The 26,319-nt window shown below is 37.7% G+C and overlaps 1 protein-coding gene across 5 annotated transcripts in view; it reads right to left on the bottom strand.

Moving 5' to 3' along the window:
* The window catches only part of STARD13 (StAR related lipid transfer domain containing 13), a 573,794-nt gene that overhangs the window by 287,953 nt on the left and 259,522 nt on the right, over nt 1–26,319 (bottom strand). For all 5 annotated transcript variants that reach the window (XM_060394451.1, XM_060394453.1, XM_042254792.2 and 2 more), the window contains one exon: nt 14,718–14,751. In XM_060394451.1, the coding sequence (XP_060250434.1) occupies nt 14,718–14,751 (34 nt within the window). The remainder of the gene's footprint in view (nt 1–14,717; nt 14,752–26,319) is intronic.

Below are 26,319 nucleotides of genomic sequence, written 5' to 3'. Positions count from 1 at the left end.
AGTTAACTGAACTAGACTAAGCCCTCCTTAGAGCAAGTCTGGAAAGAAACACATCAGATCTCATCTTGGGCTGTCTTATGGACATGAGGCCCAGAAGATTCAGTGGGCAGAGGTTGGGATTAAAGGATCATTAAAATGTAATGCAAAAAAAAGAGGAGAGAAAAAATTCACCAAAACCATATATAAATGTGTGTGTGTGTGTGTGTGCATGTGCTAAGTCGTTTCAGTCGTGTTCAGCTCTTTGCGACCCCATAGAGTGTAGCCCACCAGGCTCCTCTGTCCATGGGATTTTCCAGGTAAGAATGCTGGAGCCGGTTGCTATGCCCTCCTCCAGGGGATCTTCCCAACCCATGGATCGAACCCAAGCCTTTTTAGTCTCTTGCATTGCCAGGCAGTTTCTCTATCTCTAGCACCACCTGGGAAGCCCATATATGAGTGTGGGTAATATGCATAAAGAAACTAGAAGGTGACAGCTGGAATTAGATCTTCATGATCTTCATGAGTATGTCTATAATATATTCTTAAGAAGAGTTTTACAGTAATGCGTTATTATGCATTCATTTCATCTAGACCAAATCACACACAAAGCAGGTTTGAATGTTGGGTAGACTGCAAAGATGCCTGGTAATAATCCCACCTCACCTCTTTTGGGGTAATCTGTCACACAGCAATAGATATCTGAGATATGTTTAAAGGTATGTGAATGCTTAAAGAGAAAAGAGAATATTCTGACTAACAATTTAACTATCAAAACTGGTTGCTTTGCCGTGGCAGTAAGAATGAAAGGGGATGATTTACTTTTACTTTATTTATCTTACATTACTTCACCAGCTTGTCCAAGCATATATTATTTTCTAATTTGAAATAGATCAATTAAAGAAAATTTTTACAAGAAGAAATAAAGCATTTGATTTAGGTTTCTTCTGTTTGTTTTCTTTTGTTTTTTTTTCCTTAGAATTGGGCCTGGAAAAGTGTTGTCCTCTTATTTTATGGTTATTTACTGTTATTTGCCGCAGCATTACACAGACCTTAGTTTCCAATAGTTGTGTATAATATTGGTCCCATAAACACCTTTATAAATCAATTATCTTTTAAAATCAGGGCCAATGAATGTGCATGGAAAATGACTGTGGACTGGCAACTAAAATATTCTTAATCTTTTAAAAATATGCTATAAAATCTATGTGAAAGATATTAACAAAATTGATTTAAGAATATTTTCAGTAATTCGATCTGTAAAATACATTTTTAAAGTGCATTAGCTCACAAAATATTTTATCAACCTGTAAAATTTTTACTAGCTTTCTCTGTTCTTAACAGTGATATAGCAACGATAAGTCTGCAGGAAATTTATCAGAAGCATGAGAAATGATGTTTTCACTGTAGGTTGCAGTTTTCATTTTATTAACTTTTATATTTATTGAACTCTTGATATCTTTAGGATCTTCCTGGATTTCTTATAGGTCCTAAAATTCCTAGCCAAGGCTATGTTCATTAATTCATTTCAACAGATTTAAACTTATAGTGTCTATAATATGCTGGACACTGTGCCAGGTGCTTGGAGAAAGAGAATGATAGTTTTCTTTAAAGCAGAATTGTCAATAACTAGATAATGATCCAGTATGACAAGTAAAACATTTAGAAAAACTAAATAATGTGCTGCAGCTAAAGCCACAACAACTAGACAAAGTAGATTCCATTTAAGCTAGTATTCAAGATAGCAGACAAAGTGGGGAGCTGCATTCAAGATAGACCGCAAGAACAGATGTGTGGAAGAGCAGGGCATGATTGAAGAAAAGGTAGTTCGTAAGGACGAAGGAACCTGATGGACAGAGAGGAGAGATGACAGTACTGCAATTAAGTACATAGTCTCTTTTTCAACAAGGGTTCCAAATCAGTAGAGGAAAGATAGTTTTTTCAGCAAGTAATGCTGGAACAATTGGATATCCACATGGTAAAGTCTGGAGTTAGACTCCTGCCTTAGACCAAACACAAAAAATTCCAGGTGATGACAGGCCTAAATTCAAGTGCTAACACCACAAGACTTTTAGAAGAAAACATAGGAGTAAATTTTCATGAACTTGGGTTAGGTTAGGCAAAGCTTTCTTAGATATAGGCAACATAACAAACAGAAGCAACAAAAGAAAAAATAAACTGGAATTCATCAAAGTTTTAAAAGTTTGTATTTCAAAGAACATCACTAAGAAAGTGAAAAGACACCTCACAAAATGGGAGAAAATATTTGCCAATTGTATACCTGATAATGTCTTGTACACAAGAATATATTTAAAAACTCCAAAACTCAACACTCTAAAAAGGCAATAACCCAATTTAAAAATGGGCTTAGGGACCTCCCTGGTGGTCCTGGGGTTAAGACTCTGCAATTCCAATACAGGGGACACAGGTTCAATCCCTGGTTGGGGAACCTAAGATCCCACGTGCCACATGGTGTGGTCAAAAATAAATTAAAAAAACTTTTTTTAATTTAATGGGCTTAAAAATAATTTTCAAAGGGCTTAACAGACATTTCTTCAAGGAAGATAATGCAAGTGGCCAATAGGCATGTGAAAAGATGTACAACATCGTTAGTCATTAGGGAAATACAAATTAAAACTACAAATTCACACCCACCAGGATGGCTATAAAGTCAGATAATAATAAGCATTGGTGAGGATGTGGAGAAATTGAAACCCTCACACATTGTTGGTAAGAATTTAAACTGATATAGTCACTTTGAAAAACAGTTTGGCAGTTCCTCAAAATGTTTAACACAGAGTTACCATCAGTTCAGTTCAGTTCAGTTCAGTTCAGTCGCTCAGTCGTGTCCGACTGTGACCCCATGAATCGCAGCACACCAGGCCTCCCTGTCCATCACTAAATCCCAGAGTTCACTCAGACTCACGTCCATCGAGTCGGTGATGTCATCCAGCCATCTCATCCTCTGTCGTCCCCTTCTTCTCCTGTCCCCAATCCCTCCCAGCATCAAAGTCTTTTGCAATGAGTGAACTCTTCGCATGAGGGTGGCCAAAGTACTGGAGTTTCAGCTTTAGCATATGACCCAGCAATTATAAATATGTACACAAGAATAATAAATACATGCATGCATGTTCAGTTGCTTAGTTGTGTCTGACTCTTTGAGACCCCACGGACTGTAGCCTTCCAGGCTCCTCTGTCCATAGGATTCTCCAGGCAAGAATACTGGAGTAGGTTGCTATTTCCTCCTCCAGGGCATCTTCCCAACCCAGGGATCGAACCTGGGTCTTCTGCATCTCTTGCATTGGCAGGTAAACTCTTTACCATTGAGGTACCTGCTGCTGCTGCTGCTAAGTTGCTTCAGTCGTGTCTGACTCTGTGGGATCCCATAGACGGCAGCCCACCAGGCTCCCACCATCCCTGGGATTCTCCAGGCAAGAACACTGGAGTGGGTTGCCATTTCCTTCTCCAATGGATGAAAGTGAAAAGTGAAAGTGAAGTTGCTCAGTCATGTCTGACTCTTAGCGACCCTATGGATTGGAGCCCACCAGGCTCCTCTGTCCATGGGATTTTCCAGGCTAGAGTACTGGAGTGGGGTGCCACTGCCTTCTCCAATTGAGCCACCTGGGAAGCCCTAAAATGTTCACACAAAAACATGTAGATGAAGATTTACAATAATGTTAATCATAAACCAACAGGTGGGAAGAATCCAAATGTCTATAAACTGATGAACAGATAGATTAGTAAGGTTTATCCATACAACAGAATATTACTCAACAATAAAGAGAAATGAAGTACTGATACACGCCACAGTATGGATGAACCTTGAGAGCATTATGGGAAGAGAGTAACAAGGTACAGGAGACCACATATTTTATGAGTCCATTTATACGCAATATCAGAATAGGCATCTCTGTAGAGACAGAAAGTAGATTAACAGTGGCTGGCGACTAGAGGGTAAGATTGAGGGGAAATGCAAAGTGACTGCTTTGTTTCTGGAGTAATGAATATGTTCTCAAACTGCTTGTGGTGATGGCTGCACACCTTTGTGATTACGGTACAAACCATTGAGCTGTACACCTTTTTTTTTTTGAATTGTACATTTTGAATGCGTACACATTTGGTACACAAATTACATCTCGAGTTATTTTTTTAAAATCTATATCCTGTTTAAAAATAAAAGCACACACTAGTGCCAGATCACTTAGGCTGGAAACTATGCTTTACATTGAACCAGTAATGAAGCCCCAAGCTACTTAGTTTCTCTGTATCCAGTATCTTCATCTGTAAATGAGTGAGTACTTTCAGCTAAGGTCTCAAGGGAAATTTTCACAGAGGTAGAATTTGGCCTGGCCTCAAAGACAGTGCTTTTACAGATTTTGAGATAAAGACCTTTAAAAGGAGGAGAGAGGGACTCACAGCTCTGGGGGACCCACTGTGTTCTAGAGTCTGTGCTAAGCATTGTGTACGTTACATCATTTAATGCCCTCTGCTTTGTACTTATGAAAAAAGCTGACTCTGAAAGTGAAGTGATTACATGACAAAGTAGGGGTTCAACTGCAGGCCCAGAAGCAACTGTGTCTGGCCTGAATGATGTTTGTGAGGAAGGAAATATAGACAGCTAGAAAAGGGACTGAGGTGTTGTCTGACAGAGTGGAAGGGAGTAGGGGTAAGTTGCAGTCAGATTGTTAAGGAACTTTGATGGCCAGACAGGTTTTCTGGATGGTTTCATCCTATGGGTGATAGGGAACACAGAATTGCTTATTTTTTTAAAAAAGACCATAAGGAGTAAGGATGTGGATGTATTTTACATGTAAAAATATAAATTCATCTTGTATGTTACTATGTAACTCAATTGTGCCTTTCAGAAACCTTACAATATAACTCAAAATAGACATAGTCTGACAAGCATGCGTTTACTGAATTTTCCAGAAGAGAAATTGGTTTGCTTCCATAATTGGAAGATGACTTTCATAGATGAATTAAAATCCTATCCAAAGCTGAGTTTGTTAATTTGAGCTGCTGATTGTTATCAAATGTCAGATTGATTTTGATGTGAGTTGTAGAGCTAAGAACAGATAGAACAGAGCTAAGAATAGAAGTTTTAAAACTCACTGAAATGCTCAAAAGATGAACAAAAGTTGTGGTCTCATTTTATATAGGAGTTCAGTGAAAAGGAAAACCACCATATATGTAACTATTTAAATGGAATAGCGGGTTTGCACGGTATACTCATTCATTCAGAGGTGTTATTTTTTTTTACTAGAAGCATGAAGTTTTGCCTATGCCTCCTACTTGGAAAGAGATTTCAAGGCCATGAATTTAAGCAGGGTGTCCAACAAGCATCTGAAGTATCTACAGACTGTTAGAACTGGCATGCCACGGTTGGCACCAGGAAGTTGAAGGAACAAGTTGCAAAATGCACTCTCAGTCCCAGTCTAGGTGGTATCCCAACCTCAAGTCATGCTGCTAGATTCGTGCCTGCACGTGGAAAGTCAAATACACTGATGTGCTTGCTCTCCAAGCCAATGATTCTTAGTAGAGATCTTACATTTCCTAGAAGGGTGCATTTGGGGAAGAAAATGAAGGAGTACATTTTTGTTTACTGCAATAATTAGGAGTTTCTAATCAAATTTAGTGACTATCCTGAAGGCCATAGGACAGGCATGCCCAGTGAAGAACTGCCCTGCATTCTACATGATTTTAAGATCTCTTGCCACATACATTTTTATCTGAGATTCTCTGAGACTAGATGCTAATTCCATTTACACATACAAATAGAAAGTAGTTTTTACACGGTTTTAATATGCACTGAGGGAGAAGGCAATGGCACCCCACTCCAGTACTCTTGCCTGGAAAATCCCATGGATGGAGGAGCCTGGTGGGCTGCAGTCCATGGGGTCGCAAAGAGTTGGACACGACTGAGTGACTTCGCTTTCACTTTTCACTTTGATGCATTGGAAAAGGAAATGGCAACCTACTCCAGTGTTCTTGCCTGGAGAATCCCAGGGACTGCGGAGCCTGGTGGGCTGCCATCTATGGGGTCGCACAGAGTCGGACACGACTGAAGTGACTGCAGCAGCAATATGCACTGAATTTGAGTTTGAGCAAGTTCAGGGAGTTGGTGATGGACAGGGTTGCAAAGAATCAGATATGACTGAGGAACTGAGCTGAACTTAACTGAAATATGACCATCTATGTTTAAAGCATTTATTTTTTAATTATCTAGGCTTTTCATTACTGTTTCCATACATCAATTACACAATTTCTCTATAGCCTCTTGTAGTAAAGCTTCTTTTTCTAATCCATTCTCACTTTCTGTTGCTCACGGAACAAAATGATCTCTAATGTCTTCCTAAATACGAGCCTGGCTGCATGCATTGCCACGGGTGGTGGAATTTCAAGAAAGGAGATAGATTTTGTTCTGTTTCTTATTATAGCACAGGAGATTAATTATTGTGACATTATACATGAACAAAGCTCACCTCATTTACAAGAAATCAAACTTTCTTATTTTTCTCTACATGAGTTAACAATTTGTCTTGACATCTAATCTTTACTTTAATTAAGATTATTTTCTCCTGCCTTTTATCTCATATATAAGTCTGTTATTACTCATCTCAATCCTGGTTTTATTCTAATTCCATCCTTATCTCCACTCCTTCATATTCCTATACCCCTTCCATCAAGTGGCTTCTCATATTCTTACCTTTTTAAAAATCCAAACCTACTCATTATAAGTATCAGATTGCTTCATTATATCTTTTAATATAATCAAGCTGAACATTATAAATTAAGTACACAATCATTTAACTTTCTTTTTGGTTTCATTTATTATAGTTAAGTTATCATGTTGGTTTTTGAAATTATATGAATCTCTCATCCATAAATTTCCTTTTAGAGTAGTAGGCTGGGTGTACTTATTCATTATGAAACTTATTATAATTGTTACATTAAGTGGTCATAGCACTTCTATTACTGAAACAAAACTCTTCTCATATTTTACATCTGAGGAAACAGAATGTGACTTATTCAAGATAACTAGTAAAGAATGAGCTTTGATATCTTAAAAGTTAGAACATCTTGACTTCTTCTTTTTTTAATTTATGGCCTTGCGTCCACCATTAAAATGCTTTATCATGCATCATTTGGGTACTCAGTAAACACAAGTTGTTGTTGAAGGTGATTATGGGAACTTTGAACAGATTTAATTATTATTAATAAGGCAAGTAATTGCCACCATGCACTGACCATATGCAGGCATCAAACTCAGTACTCTCCATCTGTTATCCATATAACCCCTATAAAAATTATGCCAGATACATATATTAGTAAAATGAGGCTTATTTCAGTAGCTGAGGTTCAATCAGTTCAGTGGCTCAGTTGTGTCTGACGCTTTGCAGCCCCATGGACTGCAGCACGCCAGGCTTCCCTGCTATCACCAACTGCTGGAGCTTGCTCAAACTCATGTCCCTTGAGTAGATGATGCCATCCAACCATCTTATCCTCTGTTGTCCCTTTCTCCTCTGGCCTTCAATCTTTCCTAGCATCAGGGTCTTTTACACTGAGTCAGTTCTTCAAATCAGGTGGCCAAAGTATTGGAGCTTCACGATCAGTCCTTCCAATGAATATTCAGGACTGATTTCCTTTAGAATTGACTGGCTGGATCTCCTTGCAGTCCAAGGGACTCTCAAAAGTCTTCTCCGACACCAGAGTTCAAAAGCATCAATTCTTCGGTGCTCAGCTTTCTTTATAGTCCAACTCTCACATCCATACATGACAACTGGAAAAACCATAGCTTTGGCTAGAGGGGCTACCATGTTTCCAGATTGGAAGGTGCTGATGCGGGGTGAGAAGAACCACAATTGCCAGCTCTTGGTGATGGTGCCCACACACTAATGTGATTTTGGAATCTCTGTTCCTCTCTTAGAAGAGGATGTTAACAAAAGATGTACACATAAATTTGAGGGCTGTAACTGAATAGTATTCAATGATTAAATTCTGTAAAAAAATAATATGGGGCCAAATATTCTTTTTCTAAAGAATGTGTTCAACTTTTTGGATTAGGACAATGTTTTATAAAAGGTCCCATATTTTCAAATGGTAATTTCAGGGCTGCCTTGGGGAAGGAGCAGCTTCACAAAACAAGTGGAGCCTACAAGAAATCATTTAGACCTACCAGTATTTCCAAAGACTGAATAATGGCTAGAGATAAATATACATCAAAGTTATTCATCTGTAGTAATGGTGCAGTCAATATGATTGAAAATTTTCCATGGGACTATATTTATTTATAATAGTGCAATGAAAATAATGGTGTGTGAAAGATGCTTTCAAGAGTATATATTTGAATACAGCATACTTATATAAGGCAATTTCAAAAGCAAAAGTTATGGCTGCCTTTTAAATCTGGTATTTTCCTTAATGCACTATTTACAGAGATTGCAGTTTCAAGAATAATAAATATAAACATTGACTAATCTCAAATCTATTTATAAGAAGTGGGTACATTGTAAAACTGCAAAATGAAATAATACTTTATTTTCAACATTAACTTTATATAAGAAACCAACATGCTATGCATAAAAGTAGAGAGATCCATTTTTATTAAAGGTAGCAAATAAAAACATAAAATCATGCTGTATCTAACAGAAATTTTAATATTTTCCTTTCAGTTCATGAAACAAATAGGGCATAAGGTGAAAAGGATAGGTTCTGGCTTAGGTCTATTACTTGCAAGAAATGGTACTGAAAAACAAAATGCATTAATACTTCAATGCTCCTGATGGAAGAAATTATCCAGAACAAAGAAAGATTCTCTTAACAAGATATTATTCTTTCCCTGTTGCCAACAAATAAGCTTCCAAGTGCTGTAACTGCTTTTCTGCTTTCTGGTCATGGTCTCATCTATTCTAAGACTTTTACCCTCGAGAAGAATGAGCCTAATTTTCAAAGAAACAACAAAGGGGAGAAATCAGGTACTGATTTGCCTTTTATCATTTAGGATTTGCTCAAATCTGGCTGCTTCCAAGGCACTATGGAAGCAACAACAGGGTCTTCCTTGGTGGTCCAGTGGTTAAGCCTCCAACACTTTCATTGCAGGTGGCACAGGTTTCATCCCTGGTTGGGGAACTAAGATCCCACATGCTGCATGGTGCAGTCAAAAAAAAAAAAAAAAAAAAGAAGCAACAACAGCAGCCTAAGATCAAACCTCTTGGTTTGCTTCAATTTTGGTCTCCAGAACTCATTTTTTATAAATGATTACTATTACTATTTATGAGGGAATTTTCAAATAAAATTTCATTAAAGTATTTGCAACAGTAATTTTTTTTAGATTTTAAGGATCCTGCTGTGTCCTTGCCATGTTTATATTCTAAGTTGCAGAATATAAATATAACAGAAAATATCCACATTTTGATCACTTCATGTATTGTTTATTCTCTTCCCCACTAACTGTGAGCTCCTTGACGGAAGGCACTTTCTTGTCCTTCCTTGTATTCATTATGTAATGAATCATAATGCTTATGCAATTTAACTCAATAAATTTATGAATATACAAAATACAGCAGTTGAGTTTATGGATGGACAAGCAGTAGCAACTAACAACTCCCAGTCCCCAACCCCACCCCACTATACTCCTTGAGAAGTATTTGTTTAGTGAAAAACATGGACAGAAGAGCCTGGAGGGCTACAGTCCATGGGGTTTCAAAGAATTGGACATGACTGAGAGACTAACTCTTTGATATACTTTTTTTACGTGAGCTTAAAAATCAGATAGAATCAAGTTTAAATTCCAACTTTGATACTCATTGAGCAATTTAATCTCATTGATCCTTATTTTTTATATGTAAAAACTGAGGACAATACCCCTTATGATATAGGGCTTCTTGAGGATTGAATGAGTGAATATTCATAGATAATCTATCATAATCTGGAACACAGTAGGCACTCAATAAACACAGTCCTCTATTTTCCCCTAATATCCCAGACTTAATATTCCAGTTCTTCAAAGTGGGTACCCAGCAATGTGCCAAGAATGTCACAAAGCAGCTGGATAAACACAATGGTTTTCCTCTTGCATATATGTTTTTCTATGGAAGGTACATAATTATATTGATATAAAACAATTGTTCAGGGATTCTTCTACTCATCGAATGTTTTTGAGCACCTGTTAGGTAGCAGCAGTCTGCTGAGCACAAGGGATAAAACAATTAACAAGACACAGGCCACCTAGTCTAACGGGAAGAGAGAAAGGAGGGAAGGATGGAAGGAAGAAATTAAATTCTGACAAGTGCTGTGAGGGAAACAAAGAGACCACAGAGAAAAAAACTGGGGTTGGGGGAGCCAACCTCTTCAGATAGAGTGGGCAGAGAAGAGTTTTAAAAGCAGTGGATGTAAGCTGGATGGTGAGGAGAAGACAGCCATGCTAAGTGCTGGGGAATAAACACTTCAAGAGGAGGGAATAGGAACACAAAAGTCACCTGAATTCTTCAGGTAAAACAAATTTCATCTTTGCTGGTTTGACAGTTTCCCTGACTTCCTGCTACATGGGACTCTTTCAGATACTTAGGAAGCACTGCCCTAGAGAAGACTTTGAACACCAGCTGCAAGAGGTAGGAATGGTGGCTAAAAACCACTCTCCTTTCCCTCTGTATTTAAGTTGGCAGCTTACAAGGGCTATAACTAAGCATCCAGAATAAGCTGGCACAACTCAAATATGGAGGGAAAGAATGTGAACTAGATTTATATAGCTCTTAAGCTTTATGTGGCACTTGCATTTTATGATAGAGATTCATACAAATTAATATAAAATAAAACCAAGTTTCCTCTCAGCACACACTGGATGCTTTCCTTTTGCCTCATGAGGGCATACTGCCACAAATGGTAATGGCTTCTCTTTATGTAGCCATAGGAAATCACAATTTGAAAACGTATTAAATGATTGTAACTTTCACCAGTCACACATTTACTGACAAGCTCTGGTTTCGCTAAAGTAATCTTAAGAGAAAGGGATTCAAGTTGGGTAAGTTTCTTGAAGGAGGGATAATTTTATCTCATTTATCTTTGTGTTGCTAAGACCTTGCACAGTGCTAGGGACACAGTAGACGTTCATTACTCTGAATTAAAATGAAGCTATAATTTTCAGTTGAGATTGGTGAGAGGCACTGGGGATTTCTCGCTCTTGGGGATTTGTCACTATGGTTAAATTCCAGTGAAGTGGAAGAATGCGAACATTCCATAGCATATGCTTCTGTTCATGGTCATTGGATTTCGCTGCACTTTTGATTACCTGCATATTTTGCATCTCTAACACCTGGGAAAATTCTTTTTGAGCCAGTCTTCATACTCTTGATAATGGGTCTAACAAAATGCCGTAACACATGAAGCTGAGGGGGCAGAAAGTAATTAAGCGCTTTCAGGAAGGAGGAATACTTATGGCCATGAAAATCCCTCTGAGACTGTGCTTAGAGGAGCTGTCCCTGCTACCCTAATGAAATAATGGAGAAAAAAAATGTAAGCAATTTCTTCAGATGTGGGCTTATTTTCCTCAGGTTTTCAAATACTTTTCTAAATGGAAGAGAATTTCTTTTCTTTTTTATAATCTGGAAGCAAAAATACATGTTGTATGAGAAAAACAGTATGCCAGTGCAATATTCAAAATTCTTGATAGTGAGCAACACTGGAATTTGGTCTCCTACTTACAAATTTGAAGAAAGAAAAAACATGTCCCATGACAAACTGAATTTAAGGACAGATTAAGTTAACCATAACCATATGGGTTAGCATTTAAACATTTATATTAACTTTTCAAAATGAAAAGTCACTAGGGAAGTCATACCATAGTATGTACCATTCATTTCCATTTTGACTTTTTACCTCACAAAGGTCACAGTATGATAAGCACAAATTCAGAATTTACGCCATTATTATCATAGCAAATGTTTCTTCTATTACTAGGCTAAAATATTTTGCCCTGTTGGACAGTCTAAACTCCTTTAAAAAGAGTGTAGTTACTTAGTGACACCTTCTCTTAATTTATTACTGAATGTAACAACACTGACTGGCCTTTAGATCACCACCTCCTTGTGCCTCAGCTTCTATTACACTGGGTTCCCCACTTATCCCTCTCCAGTGACTTGAGACCAGAGGAAAATAGAGATCATACCATTTTAACACACAAGAAAGAATCATAAGGAATCACCTTACAAGGACAAACAGTGAGGTTACGTCACGGCATGTCCTTCTATGTCATGTTATATCCTACGTCCCTATATACTGAATAGCCTATTCTGTCTGACTTCCATATTGCATCTTTGGTAAAGCATACAGATAGAAGCTCTTGAAACCTCCAGTCAAGGAGCACTGATGGGAAGCCAAAAATGAGGAGAGCTGACTTCACATCTTACAAACAGCAGGAAAGAATGACCACTAAAAATTTACATTGTTAAAATAATTTAATTTGAAAAATGAGATTAAAAAAAAGAGGGCAGCTGTAATTGAAAAGCCCAAAATATGGACGGTTTCACATTTGCATGGAAATATGAATTAGACTTCAAAAATTCTCCTCTGATTTATGTGTGCAGAAAAATTGTCCTCAGACACCCTTCACCAATACTTCCTATTCCCAGAGCACTTTGCATAAATATTTATGTGAAAATTAATTTGACTCTTTTCTAGGTTCTGCTGGCTTGCTTGCCAATGCCAATGCTTTTTTTAATGTCAAGATGAAGCACTAGCTGGCAGAGTAGATAAGCAGCTAAAAACTGAGTCTCTGGTAGACTGAACCCCCACTGCACGATATATGGATACTGGAGGATAAGCTGCACATCAAATCTGGTACTTTTATACCAGATCAGAGCTATCAAAGCTGAAATTCCTCATTGGAGATTTGTTAGAAAAGTACTTGTCATTTCTGGCCAGAAGTTAGTGGGACTTGTTTCTTATTTACTCTCTTGACTGTAATTTTGTATGATGGAAAATATCCTTTAACTATAAAAAGTTGGGTTTGCTTATGATAAAAAGAAAATAAGTCTATCACATTTTAATTAAAACCTTAGCATGCTGCTTATTTGTGTCAATCCCCCATTTTGTGATTTCTGGACTGAAACAGTCTTTGCTGACGTAAATGCAAGATCGACCCCTTGAGCTTGAGTTGGAATTTTAACAAAAAGTGATGAAGCACAGAGGGTTCTACTTAGGGCATAGTTTGCAATTTGGGACACATTCGTAAGATTTTAAAAACAGGTGTTGCTTATATCCCACTCAGGTGTCAGGTGGTTGAGGGTTATGTATCATTAAGGTCTCAAATATAAAAATGTATGCATGCATGTTAAGTTGCTTCAGTTGCATCCGACTCTTCACAATTCCACAGACTGTAGCGTGCCAGCACTCTGTCTATGGGATTCTCCAGGCAGGAATACTGGAGTGGGTTGCCATATCCTTCTCCAAATATAAAAATGGATATGGACAAAATTGTGCATGCTTGATGCTATAAGCACTTCACAGAATGGCGGGAGCAACTCTGTTTGGTGATTCTTGGTACAGTTGGTGGGGCCAGCACATTCTCAAGGATATTTTTGTGATGCATTTCCAGCCAATCACTTTGCCTGGTGATCCAGTGTGAACGTCTCCTTGCAAGCCTCCCCAAGAGATAGAACAGTAGATGACTATATTCAGAGACCTTTGCAAAGCTGATGCTAACTTGAGCTGAAGCTGAGATCTTGGGTTTTTGAATAGGAACTAAAAGTTTTCTCCAACAGACTAAAGAAAAAGAGGTCATTGAAAAAAAAATAATGATGGTTACCAAAAATCAGGGCAGCAATACAGTATTATTTTTAGTGGCATTATTTGACAAATTTATTTCAAAAAAGGCCCTAAAGATATTAATTCAGAAACAAGAAGTTTTAATTCTTTCATTGAACTTTCCCAGAAACACATTATCTTTAACATGTGAAGAATGTGGGTGATGGAATCACACGAAGTTTTTGAAGTGGTTTCCTTTCAAGTGTAAACATTTAAATGACCATATGAAGTAAGGACAAATGAGAAGATTCAGAATGATGTGTCCACAATGACTGGTCAAATAAAGAACTGTTCAAATAAAACAACAGTTGCTAAACAGATGGTAAGAAGTGATGGTTCCAGGGAGTTTTTCTTATTTTATGTAATTATTGAAATAAGAAAGTCAATAAATTAAGATGCATTTTGATTTATGTTATGCATAACATTTCCAAATATAGCAGATACAACAATAAAAATTGCTACTTTTCTTTATTGTCAAGAGGACTTAGCAGTTGTTTTGGTACAGCTGTTATTTTCTTACTACTTTTTCTATAGTACATATTTCAAGACAAAGTCTGGTTATGCAAAGGAATTTCTTTTAAAGTTCCTTAATTTTTTTCACATGTAACAGTATAGTATTAATAGCTTCAGATGTATAATGATTATTTTTTGCTATATATATTTGTACATATAGCAAAGTGACTAACAAAACATGTATAGCTATGCAAAATAATTTCTGCGTGTATGAATTAAACCCGCTATATGCCTGCATGAAGACAAGGGAACAACTAAGTGAAGTGATCCAGTCTTCAAGATGTAGAATACACTCAGATTTAACATCATACTGTGACTATCAATTACTCTGCAAGACACGTGGTATGCTTAAATTTATAGCAACTAGGCAAGGCTCTTTAAACAACTTTCACAGACAATCAGTAAAACTGATTTCCTCAGAGACTTACCTGCTCTCGCTTTGCTTCGTTTGTCAGAGAGCACCTGTATTAAAAAAAAAAAATCAAGACTCTCTTAATATCTCAAATTTATGCTGCCGTCATGTGAATTGAATCGCCAGTCTATGTCTGACGCAGGATGCAGCATGCTTGGGGCTGGTGCATGGGGATGACCCAGAAAGATGTTATGGGGAGGGAGGTGGGAGGGGGGTTCATGTTTGGGAATGCATGTAAGAATTAAAGATTTTAAAATTTAAAAAATAAAAAAAGAGAAAAAAAAAAGAATATCGAGTTTGAAAAAATCAGATTGTAAAATTATAACTGAATAGCCTTCAGAAATGAAAGTAAAATGCCAATTGCATGATTTTAGTGTGCACAAAGAATCTGGAATAATGAAAGTAATATTCATTGACAAGGAAGATGCCTGAATCTTATTTTTCTCAGATTTATGTACTTTTCTCAGGATTATGTCAAGATTTACACTATACTATGCATCCATTTAGCAACTAGAGGAAGACTGACGTCTAGTTTTTGTCCTGTACTCTGCTGCCCTCATGTCACCAATAACCTCCAATAACCTCCTTAGTGCTAACCAGGAACATTATAGCAACTGAGGCAGCTGAGCACTCCTCCCATCAGAAACTTGATCCTTCTGGGCTCCTGTTCCCACAGTCCTTGCTTGTACATATCTAACTAGTTCTTCTCATTTTCTTGGTGGATTCCCTTCTTGCCTGGGCTCTTTTTGCATATTGATTTAATTTACTTTTGTTTTATTTTGTTTTTCAGATATGTTGCAAGGCTGGCTTCTCTTCTTACTTTGCAGTTTTTCCAGGGTGATCTCATCTACTTTCCATCCATACTCTGATAACCTCCAGATTTATAACTCCAGCCCACGTCTCTTAACTTGAACTTCAGGCCAATATAGGAAACTGTTTATTGGACATCTGCATTTGGAGATTTCAGACACCACAAAACCGTGTGTTCAAACTCAACATTTTACACCCCCACATACATACCCAACTTCCAAACCAATTCTTTTTCTGTGTTCCCATCTTAGGGAAAGGCATCATGAACTGAATGTATGCGTTCCTCCCCAAATTCAGTTGTTGAAGCCTAATCCCCATTATGATGGCATTTGGAGGTGGAGCTCTGGGAGGTAATTTGGTTTGGATGAGGTCATGTGGTTGGGTCCCGCACAGTGGAGTTGGTGCCCTTGTAAGAGGATGAAGAGCTCAGAGTTCTGTATCATGTGAGGACTCAGTGAGGAAAATGGTCATTGGCAAAGCAGGAAATGAGTTTTCACCAGATACCAAATCTGTCAGTACCCTGATCTTGGACTTGAAGACTCCAGAACTATGAGAAATAAATATCTGTTGTTTAAGCCATCAAGTCTATGGTATACTTGTCATAACAGCTCCAACTGATAAAAACAATCAATCTACCTGGTTGCCCAAATGGGAAACCCAAGGATCATCTTTGACTCTTTGCTGCCTTTCTTGTTAAATTCTGTTGATGCCTACTCTCAAATCTTGCTTGAATCCATCTACTTATTTTCATTTCTACTTCCACCTCCTGGGCAACATTCAGGTCATGCTTAGATAATTACAATAGCCTTCTAACTTCTAGCCTGACTCTAGTCTTATCTCCCTCCAATCTATTCAGCTTCCAGGATGATGTTTCTAAAATACAGTTTGATCATGTCACTTTTCTACTTGGAGGTATCCAATTGTTCCCCAATACCCTAAGAATAAATAGAGTTTAGAGGTTAAGATCTTACATCTAGCTGCATGACCTTCAGAAAGTTATGCAATTTCTCCGAGCCTCATTCTCTCATCAGGCAAATTGGGTTGTTTTGAGGAGTAAGTAAAATAATGTGTGTGATGTGCTGAACAACAAGTGTGGCATAGAAGAGAAATACAGTAAATATTTATTGATTATTTTGAAGAAACTTCCCAAAAACAGAGACTTACATTTTATTAATTCTTTCAAACCATTATGATAATTTGAATAATACTCTTTGAGAGTCAAGGATGAAAGAGGCAAAATGCTGATGCAGTTAGAGCTTTTTCCTCAATATCAGAGTTCCTCCCACCCCATTCTTATTCTCTCTCATCTTATTTTATGTCTCTGTTCACACTTACAGTGGGTAAGAGCAAATTCACAAAAAGATTGATGATTGACATTAAGAAGAGTCAATTTTCCCAAGTATATTCACATTTTAAAGGGCACCATCTGATGACAAACACCAAGTACTGAATCTCTAATGATAAAACTCGAGATAGTGTGAGACAGAGGAGAAAGCTCTCTCCACATTTCTCAAGTAATATCAAGTAGGTGACTACTTCCTGCTCTAAAGAGAACTCAATCAATGAGAATAGTGCATCATATTTACATGGGTCTCACTTGATTTGGAAGCAAATATATCTAATGACTATTTGACTTGGAATAGCAAGTAAAATAAAATTATAAAGTAGATAAGTTTTGTTACATGAATATAATAAAACATTAGTAATTATTTAAAATATCATAATAATGTTTCAATAACCATTCAACATAGAAATAACCCAGCAGGATTCTTCAATTGTTTAAAAATTCTCAGTTATGAGCTAAGAGCAAGTCCTGCAGGGAAATGTCAGCTTGAGGGCTTAAAAAAGGAAACAAAAGTAAGTAGACTTCCTCATCTAGTCCTTGAGATTGAGTGCTAACAGAGCTACTCACACATTAATAATGACAATAATAATAATAATTGGGAGAAGGCAATGGCACCCTACTCCAGTACTCTTGCCTGGAAAATCCCATGGACGGAGGAGCCTGGGAGGCTGCAGTCCATGAGGTCCCTAAGAGTCGGACACGACTGAGTGACTTCATGCATTTTTCACTTTCATGCATTGGAGAAGGAAATGGCAACCCACTCCAGTATTCTTGCCTGGAGAATTCCAGGGACAGGGGAGCCTGGTGGGCTGCCGTCTATGGGATTGCACAGAGTTGGACACGACTGAAGCGACTTAGCAGCAGCAGCAACAATAATAATAATCGACAGAAGAAACTAAAAGTCAGATTGCTTGATTCCAAAATAGATAAATGCAATAGGGATTTCCAGATAAACAGAAGTACTCAACAAATGTATGGTCAAGTATCATTTAGTTCTAAATGCAGAATGATGCATTAAAAGGTGCAGAGCTTGAATCTGGTAAATATATGTGCTTGTGTGCTTGCTAGGTCGTTTTAGTCATGTCCAGCTCTTTGGATCCTATAGATTGTAGCCTGTCAGGCTCCTCTGTCCGAGATTCTCCAGGCAAAAGTACTGGCGTGAGTTGCCATGCCCTTCTCCAGGGGATCTCCCTGACCCAGGGACTGAACCTGTATCTCTCACGTCTCCTGCGTTAGCCAGTGGGTTCTTTATCACTGGCGCCATCTGGGAAGCCAAATTAATTAATTTTAATTAATATTAAAAATATTAATGTTGTCATGATGAGAAAAAAGTAGAAATTAAATGCCTAAAATTAAAGCAACAAAAATTAGTGTTCTTGAAAAATAAAAAAAGAAAAATATTACTAAATTTTAAAGACATTGGAGATATTTGAAATGAACCCCTAATGCATGTTAACCATTTCAATGGTACATGACAAATTAGATGCAGAAGTATAGCTATGGACACTCCTTTCCCAGGAAAAATGATGAGACAAATATTAAATATACATACATATATATATTTCCTGTACTATGTCAGCTCTAAAAAATTTATAAATGTGATGATGAACATACATTTCTTTATGGATATTCAACAATATTTTCCCATAATCATTTTCATTAAAACTCACTAGGTGATGAGGCTGGGAGGAAGAGAGAATAGGGAGCTGCTGTTTAGTGGGTATAGTTTTAAGATGAAAAGAGTCTTGGGGATGGAGGATCACACAACAATGTGAATGTACTTATGCCATTGAAGTGTACGCTTCAGTGGTTAAGATAATAAAGTTTATGTTTTATGTATTTTTCCACAATTAAAAACACACAAAGAAATCTCTAGATGCACATAGCCTGTTGTTACTTGTTAGGTTTAAACTCCCACTACCTTACACTTCAAACCCCTCTGTTTGGAAATCCGAATAGAATAAATCTAAGATCCAAAATATGACTTATGGGCAGATAATAAAAGAACTGCTACTAACCTGGAGATAATTATTTATACTCCCCAAAGTCATCATGGACTGCAAGGAGATCCAACCAGTTCATTCTAAAGGAGATCAGTCCTGGGTGTTCCTTGGAAGGAATGATGCTAAAGCTGAAACTCCAGTACTTTCACCACCTCATGCAAAGAGTTGACTCATTGGAAAAGACTCTGATGCTAGGAGGGATTAGGGGCAGGAGGCGAAGGGTACGACAGAGGATGAGATGGCTGGATGGCATCACCGACTCGATGGACATGAGTTTGGGTGAACTCTGGGAGTTGATGATGGACAGGGAGGTCTGGGATGCTGCAATTCATGGGGTCACAAAGAGTCAGACACGACTGAGCAACTGAACTGAAAGTCATCATGAGATTACAGTCATCTCCAGAAGCATGAAGAAGGAAGAGAAAAGAAGGTGGGATAATGGCATTCACTGATGCCAGGGCAATTAGATGAAAAATCTCCAGGCAACAAATGGATTATTTCTCTGGATATTTTATTATTTGTTGAGTGTTTAGCTAACATATAGAAACACTCATGTCTAGCACTATGTTGGGTGTTTGACCCTTTCTCTTTGTGGGATAGATGGTTAAGGGCAGGTAATTATCCCTCTGGAGATTCAAGAACTCTAGAATGGTTAGAAGTGCAAGCTGGAATCAAGATTGCCACAAGAAATATCAATAACATCAAATATGCAGATGGCACCACCCTTATGGCAGAAAGCGAAGAAGAACTAAAGAGCCTCTTGATGAAAATGAAAGAGGAGAGTGAATAACAGGGGACAACAGAGGATGAGATGGTTGGATGGCATCACCAATTTGATGGACATGAGTTTAAGCAAGCTCTGGGAGTTGGTGATGGATAGGGAAGCCTGGTGTGCTGCAGTCCATGGGGTCGCAAAGAGTTGGACATGACTGAGTGAATGAACTTACTGAGAATAGTTACAATTATCTCATGGATAAATCCTAGTAAAGTTCTTTGAAGTATGTTTGAATTACTTGCTTCATCTGGTGAGATTCCCAGAAGGTGTTAAGTTTTTAATACTGGTAAAGTCATAGTAATTATAAAGCCGTGTTCACACAGACAGTCTAAGAATAACAACATTTTAGGAATTGGTTTTATGAACATGTATTTAGTAGACAATTGCTTTTTGGAACAAATGTATGAAATCTGGATGAAATGCAGATATGCATCCCTTGTCACATAGACAAATACGTAGACTAAATGAATAGAACAACTCTAGACAATCATAAAAACATCCAGATAATTTTTATTGGGAAGCAATGGCCCTTGGGGCTTGTGATGATCAATCAAGTCAATAAATACATTGACTATTATTGTCCAAGTGAAAGCAAAAAGCTGTTTCATCACCTGCTGTTCCTGAAATACAAAGGGCCCATTTGTTCCTAGTGTCCTTGTAGTAAGCCTTTAAAACTAAAAGCAGCAGATAAAATCCCAAAGTAAATAAACTCTTACGAAAACATGTAAGCCATTTTACTATTTGCTCTTTACTCTGTCCAGAATACACCTGCTGGTTTCAAACTCAGTAAACCATATTTTGCAGTGACCCTGATTTAAACATTACAGAATAATGTCTAAGTAGAAATAAGCTGATAAAGCTAATCACCAGGTTACCACTGGAAAGCTGGTTTCTTTAGACAAATATAAGGGATATATTATACACTGACTCTGGCTCAAATAACTTAAGACTCGTTGACTGTGAGATAGGTAGTTTTATATCTCAAAAAAACAAACAGAAAAACCTTTTCCTAATCTCCCTCATGTTAGCTCCTTAAAAGATCATGCACAAACTATATGTAAAAATGAAAAAGAAGAACAAGTACTTTAAAGTATTATAATCTGTGATTTCAGAGCTATTTCAAGGAGACCTAAAAGTTTCAATCACAGTATCAGTTAATGAAGAAATAAGATGAAAATTTAATGTTCTTTAATTACCATACTAAATTTCCATTATTACTTTAATTTTGATTTCAAAATATTCCAAATATGGCCTTGTAGATAAGTTTCCGAAACTTTCGATTTTTGTAAAAATTCTTTATAGTGATTCCTACTGAACTGTCAAAGTTATTCCTCCCCTGACTCAGGCTGAGAAAAAGCTGTAGTAATTCTTAGTGGGACTGTGGGGAGGAACAGAAACCAACACATTTCCTCACAAATAACTGTATTATGAAAGCCAAAGAAAAAGCTGCTAAAAAAACTAGAGAGAATGTATAATTCAATATTTACTCTTTGTTTTCATTTCATCTTCACTCATTTCTTTTACACCTGAGATATAGAAAGTAATTTTTGTTTAGTGCTATATGAAAATTTCAATACATCTGAAACATAAGAGTCAAATGAAAATCTACTTTTGTGGATTGAAAAATATTTTGATTCAGCCCATGATGTATAAATTTTTCTACTTCTAAATGTACATTTTGGTATATGTACAAATATAGGATTTTGTATATATTCTCAAGTATAGGATTCAGATACTTGAACAGAAATAGTAGGTAATGCATAATTTCAGACATTTAACCTAAATGCAAAAAAAAAAAAACAACAAACAAACAACTTTTACTAGTTCAGTGAGTATAAAATGATGCTATTTAATAAACTATGGCATTTTAATAAGCATGCCTGACATCTGGTACTGATAAAAAGGATTTTATATTTTATAGTTAACATTTAAAGAAAAAACATAACTGTAGTTTTGCTATTTATCACAGGCCACAGATGGCATAGGTCACATTTGGGTGGCTTCATTTCCTTTTTGAATAGTTTATATAAAGACGCCACTTGTTTTCTTTCTTTCTGTGAATGCTTTATATAAGGTTTGGATCAAATCCCAGAAATGAATAAATGAAGGAAGAAAGGAATGCATCAAATGAAAACGAAGTTTCTTAATAACAAAACTGATTATAGAATTTTCCTGGAACAAGTTTAGTTAATAAAGTTCATTCTAAAACAATGATCCAAGGAATTTGCATCTGGATAAATATTTGAAGTAACTGTTCCAGACTGCAAAAACTCATAAGAACCTCTAAAAGTTCCATCTTTTGAACAACTGTATTTGCTCTAGGCAAAGTGGACTAATCCTTCAATTCAAGGCAGGTTTGTCAGGAGCCTATGGAAGCAGCAGCTGAGCCTGATCTTGCTGAGACAGTCAGGCTGCTCTGGAGCTGTCCAGATGCTCTCCTTGTCTCTGGAGCATGCGTCTTCTTGTCCTGCTTTCTCAGACTTCGTGTGTTCCACTCTTTAGATCCTCTGCTGAGTGTCCTGTTCCAACTTGGACATAGAACAGTCGTGTCCCTGACTCTTGACCCCAACACACCAGCTCTTGACCCTTTCCTCTAGAAGATGTCACTGGCATCTGGTCCTATCATTTCATGGCAAATAGGTGGGGAAAAGTGGAAGCAGTGACGGATTTTATTTTCTTGAGCTCCAAAATCACTGCAGATGGTGACTGCAGCCATAAAATGAGAAGAAGCTTGTTCCTTGGAAGAAAAGCTATGACAAACCTAGACAGCGTATTAAGCAACAGAAACATCACTTTGCTGACAAAGGTCCATCTAGTCAAAGCTATGGTTTTTCCAGTAGTCATGTATGGATGTAAGAGTTGGACCATAAAGAAGAGTGAGTGCTGAAGAACTGATGTTTTTGAATTGTGGTGCTGGAGAAGACTCTTAAGAATTCCTCAGACAGCAAGGAGATCAAACCAGTCAATCCTAAGGGAAATCAGTCCTGAATATTCATTGGAAGGATTGATGCTGAAGCTCCAATCCTTTGGCCACCTGATACGAAGTGCTGACTCATTGGAAAAGACTTTGATGCTGGGAAAGATTGAAAGCAAAAGAAGAAAAAGGTTGCAGAGGATGAGATGGTTAGATAGCATCAATGACTCAATGGACATGAATTTGAGCAAGCTCCGGGAGATAGTGCAGGACAGAGGAGCCTGGCATACTACTGTCTACAGGGTTGCAAAGAGTCAGACATGACTTAGTGACCATTATAACAGCAACAAATCAATGCAGTAGTAAAAAACATACATCATATACTTTTTCATTAAATTTTGTTATAATAATTGAAAATCAATGAGTACACTTACACAAGCATGTATCAGATGATAATGACAGAAATATTATGTTTATGAGACATTCAAAGTGACAAATAAAAGCTCTGAATGCAAAGTCAGTGGACTAACCTGTAAGAACTGGGAATATGAATTAATTAGCTTAAAATCAAACATTTTTTCCTCCTTATTTGGTTCAGAATTCTTGTAATCATAAAAAATGTTTGGTTTCATGATTTACCTTTGAATTTCCTAGCCCAGTACAATATCACAGGCCTAGTAAAAATACTTGCAATATCTTGATCTGGTTATCTAGATTTACAAGAGGCATGATCTACCCTAAGATAATTGGTAAAAGTAAAAGACTCCAAAATTTTGATAATCTAGAAGAGTAGGTAAGGTGTACATATATATATATACACACACACACACACACCAATAGAAAGCTATTCAATGAAGAATTGAACAAAAAATGAACTGATATCAATAAGCGCAATTAATACTACTTTATATATATCTTACAGATATTAATGAAAGGAAATTCACTACATTTTCATGTGCTGTTGAAAATCCAGCTGGATGAAGATGAAATTGAGTTCTCTACTCTGAATGAGATCACAGTCTAGAGCAGAAGACAGCCCCAAAGGGAAAAGATTGTGATCGTTTGGAACAAATATACCAGTAGAGATGACTATAAGAAATGATGGTTGCTTAGAAAAAGGGTCTCATATAAAGAATCAGGGGGAGGTTTATGTAGAGGGTAGTATTTAAGATCATTCTTAATGAATAATTTCACTGGGAAAATAAGAGGGAGAGGGGAATTCCAGACAGAAAGGACAACATATACAAAGGAAAGGGGCAGAGGGGAGGGAAGCATGAGTCTTTGGGGAAATGCTGTAAACTAATTATAGGGAAGAGTGTAAAACAATGGGGTTAGAAAGATAAGATGGGTAGATAATAGAGGAATTTGTATACCATATGAAGTCCTTGGGAATATGTATACTATATGAAGGCCTGTGGGTGATAAGGACTCCAAAATTATAGGCTTTATAATGGTAATTCCCAAGTGACATGAGGGATGGACTGGGGAAGGAAGAGTTTGGACACAAGCTCGAAAAACCAAGACCTGCTGAACAGGACATGAAATTACGAGTAATATTTAGGAGGGGATGAAGAGCAAGGGAAGTGAGAGAGAGGGAGAGAGAGAGGTCATCTTGGGTAGTTTTCAGGTCTTGACATAGGTAAAGTGGTTCACAGAGGTGTCATGCTGATGAAGATGAGCAATAGGGGAGGCGGTCAGGGGTTTGGAATATAAGGTAAGGAATTCTACTTTTAGACACATTGAATTTGAAAAGACTGAGGGACACCCAGTGGGGGCTGTATAAAGAAGCTGGAGTCCAGGAAAGCGGTCTGGACTGAATGAATACAGAATATCTGTGAGAATTCCAGCTCTGAAAGAAGATGAGCTGGTTAGGGGAAGTGTGCTTATGATCAAGAACAGGAGAGGTGGAGACAAGAGTCTGGGGGCACTGTAGTATTTACAACGCTGAAGGAAATGACGAGAAGAGGGTGATAAAGAGTATGACAAAAACGGGGAGATCTTAACCAGGAGGAGCAGGTTAATAGGAAGAGGCTGAAAATTAACAACCCAGAAGATTCTAAAACTTGGTAATTATGAAGTGATCTTGGCTAGATCCAAGGGATAGAAATTTGAACAGGATAAATTAAGGAATACAGGGGAAATAAAGTAATCTAGTCCCAAGAAGCTTGACTTAGAAAGGTCAAAGGATGAAAAAAGTGCTAGTATTGGGAAGCAGTTTCTTGGAGGGCTTTTGTAAATTTGAAGAGATTTTAGTACCTTCAGGGCCTGAGGAGAAGGAACTCAGTGAAGACTGCGGTTGTGGTCATAAGGGAGCAGAGATCCTGAGGAGGGAGTGGGCAGGCAAGAGGGAGGGAGGGGAGTGCAGGGCCTGATGGGGAAGAAGACAAGGAGGGTGGGTGCTGACAGCGTGGCTGAGGTGGACCAGCTGATGAAGTCAGGGCAGGGAGCGGTGGCTCACCTGAGGGCCTGCAGGTTCTTGAGGGGTGTGAAGGTCAGGATGAGGGAGGTCTGGAGCTGAAGAGGGGGCACAGGGGAAATCTATTTACCCTTGGAGAAGCAGCACAGTGTTTCCTTCTTGCAGTCCTCAGACTACAGTCTCATACTCAAATATATTTATATTTCATATAAGTATAAAACTATGCTGTAGTTATTTCACAAATTTATCTATCTTCTCAAGCAAACAGTGGATAGTGGAAAATTATGATGCACCTTTCGACTTCTTTGGAGGCATTACGGTACTGTATATCAGAAAAACCTGGGGTTTTGAGGTAGACACATTGAGTTTGAGTCTTGAATCCATTGGTGACTAGTTGTACAGTTTTAGGCTACTTTTATTCCCTGGCTGAGACTTAGTTTGCTTATCTGTAAAATGGAGATAGTAACACAGTCTTCATAAGGACACAAGGATTAAATTTAAAAATTGTGTGCCATCTCTCATCCATGGCATCCGGGACCAGATTGGACACAAAATAAGCTTCATTTGTGCCTTCCATGTATATGAGGAGCCTGGAACACCTATGTGCATCTACATGAAAATATCCTTCTCTTTCAATTACTATATTCACTTTCATCTCTAACTTTAAAAATACTGCCTTCCATTAAGAAGGTATGGAAAAGCCACCGTTCTATCACACCTTAATTCTGTCCTTTGGTGATCATACCTTCCTCCTGACTGTTAGGTGTGCTTAACTAAGGAATCCAGATCAAGAGTTTGGTTTGGCTCTTACCACATGGCAGGCCTCCTTCAGCAACATCCCCGCCCCCCACCAGGTTTGACTGCTTTGTAGGCCTATTTGCCTTGGCTTTCAGGCTTGTTTTTATAGACCAGTCCTGCCAACTTTTAAGATTACACAAGATTATAGTGGCATATTTTATTTAATGCTTCATTTTCTTTAGAAGAGTGGTTTTTGGTTTTTTAAGAAAACAAAACGCCTCATAAGCCTGATGATTTGCTCAGCTGAATATAGGCCAACTGAGAAGAATTGGGTCACCAAGTTCTGGACACACAGCCCTGGAAAATGTCAGGAGTTGGATGGTCTACTCCTTTGTCTGGACCCAGCTCAAGTAACTTCCTGAATGAATCCTAAGTGCTTTAAGAAATAAAAGCACTCTTAAGAACTTGTTTTCTTCTAAGTATGGAAGAAGCACTGGTGATACTGGTTTGGGGGGAGCATCCTTTTCATTTTGAATTTGAAAACCACAGGAAAATCAGTAGTTTAAGGAAATGCCAATAAAAGATGAAGTATCAGTTCAGTTCAGTTCAGTTCAGTC

Source organism: Ovis aries, chromosome 10 (assembly GCF_016772045.2).
Source record: "Ovis aries strain OAR_USU_Benz2616 breed Rambouillet chromosome 10, ARS-UI_Ramb_v3.0, whole genome shotgun sequence".
Taxonomy (NCBI): Eukaryota; Metazoa; Chordata; class Mammalia; order Artiodactyla; family Bovidae; genus Ovis; species Ovis aries.
This window is presented reverse-complemented; position numbering and strand designations above follow the sequence as displayed.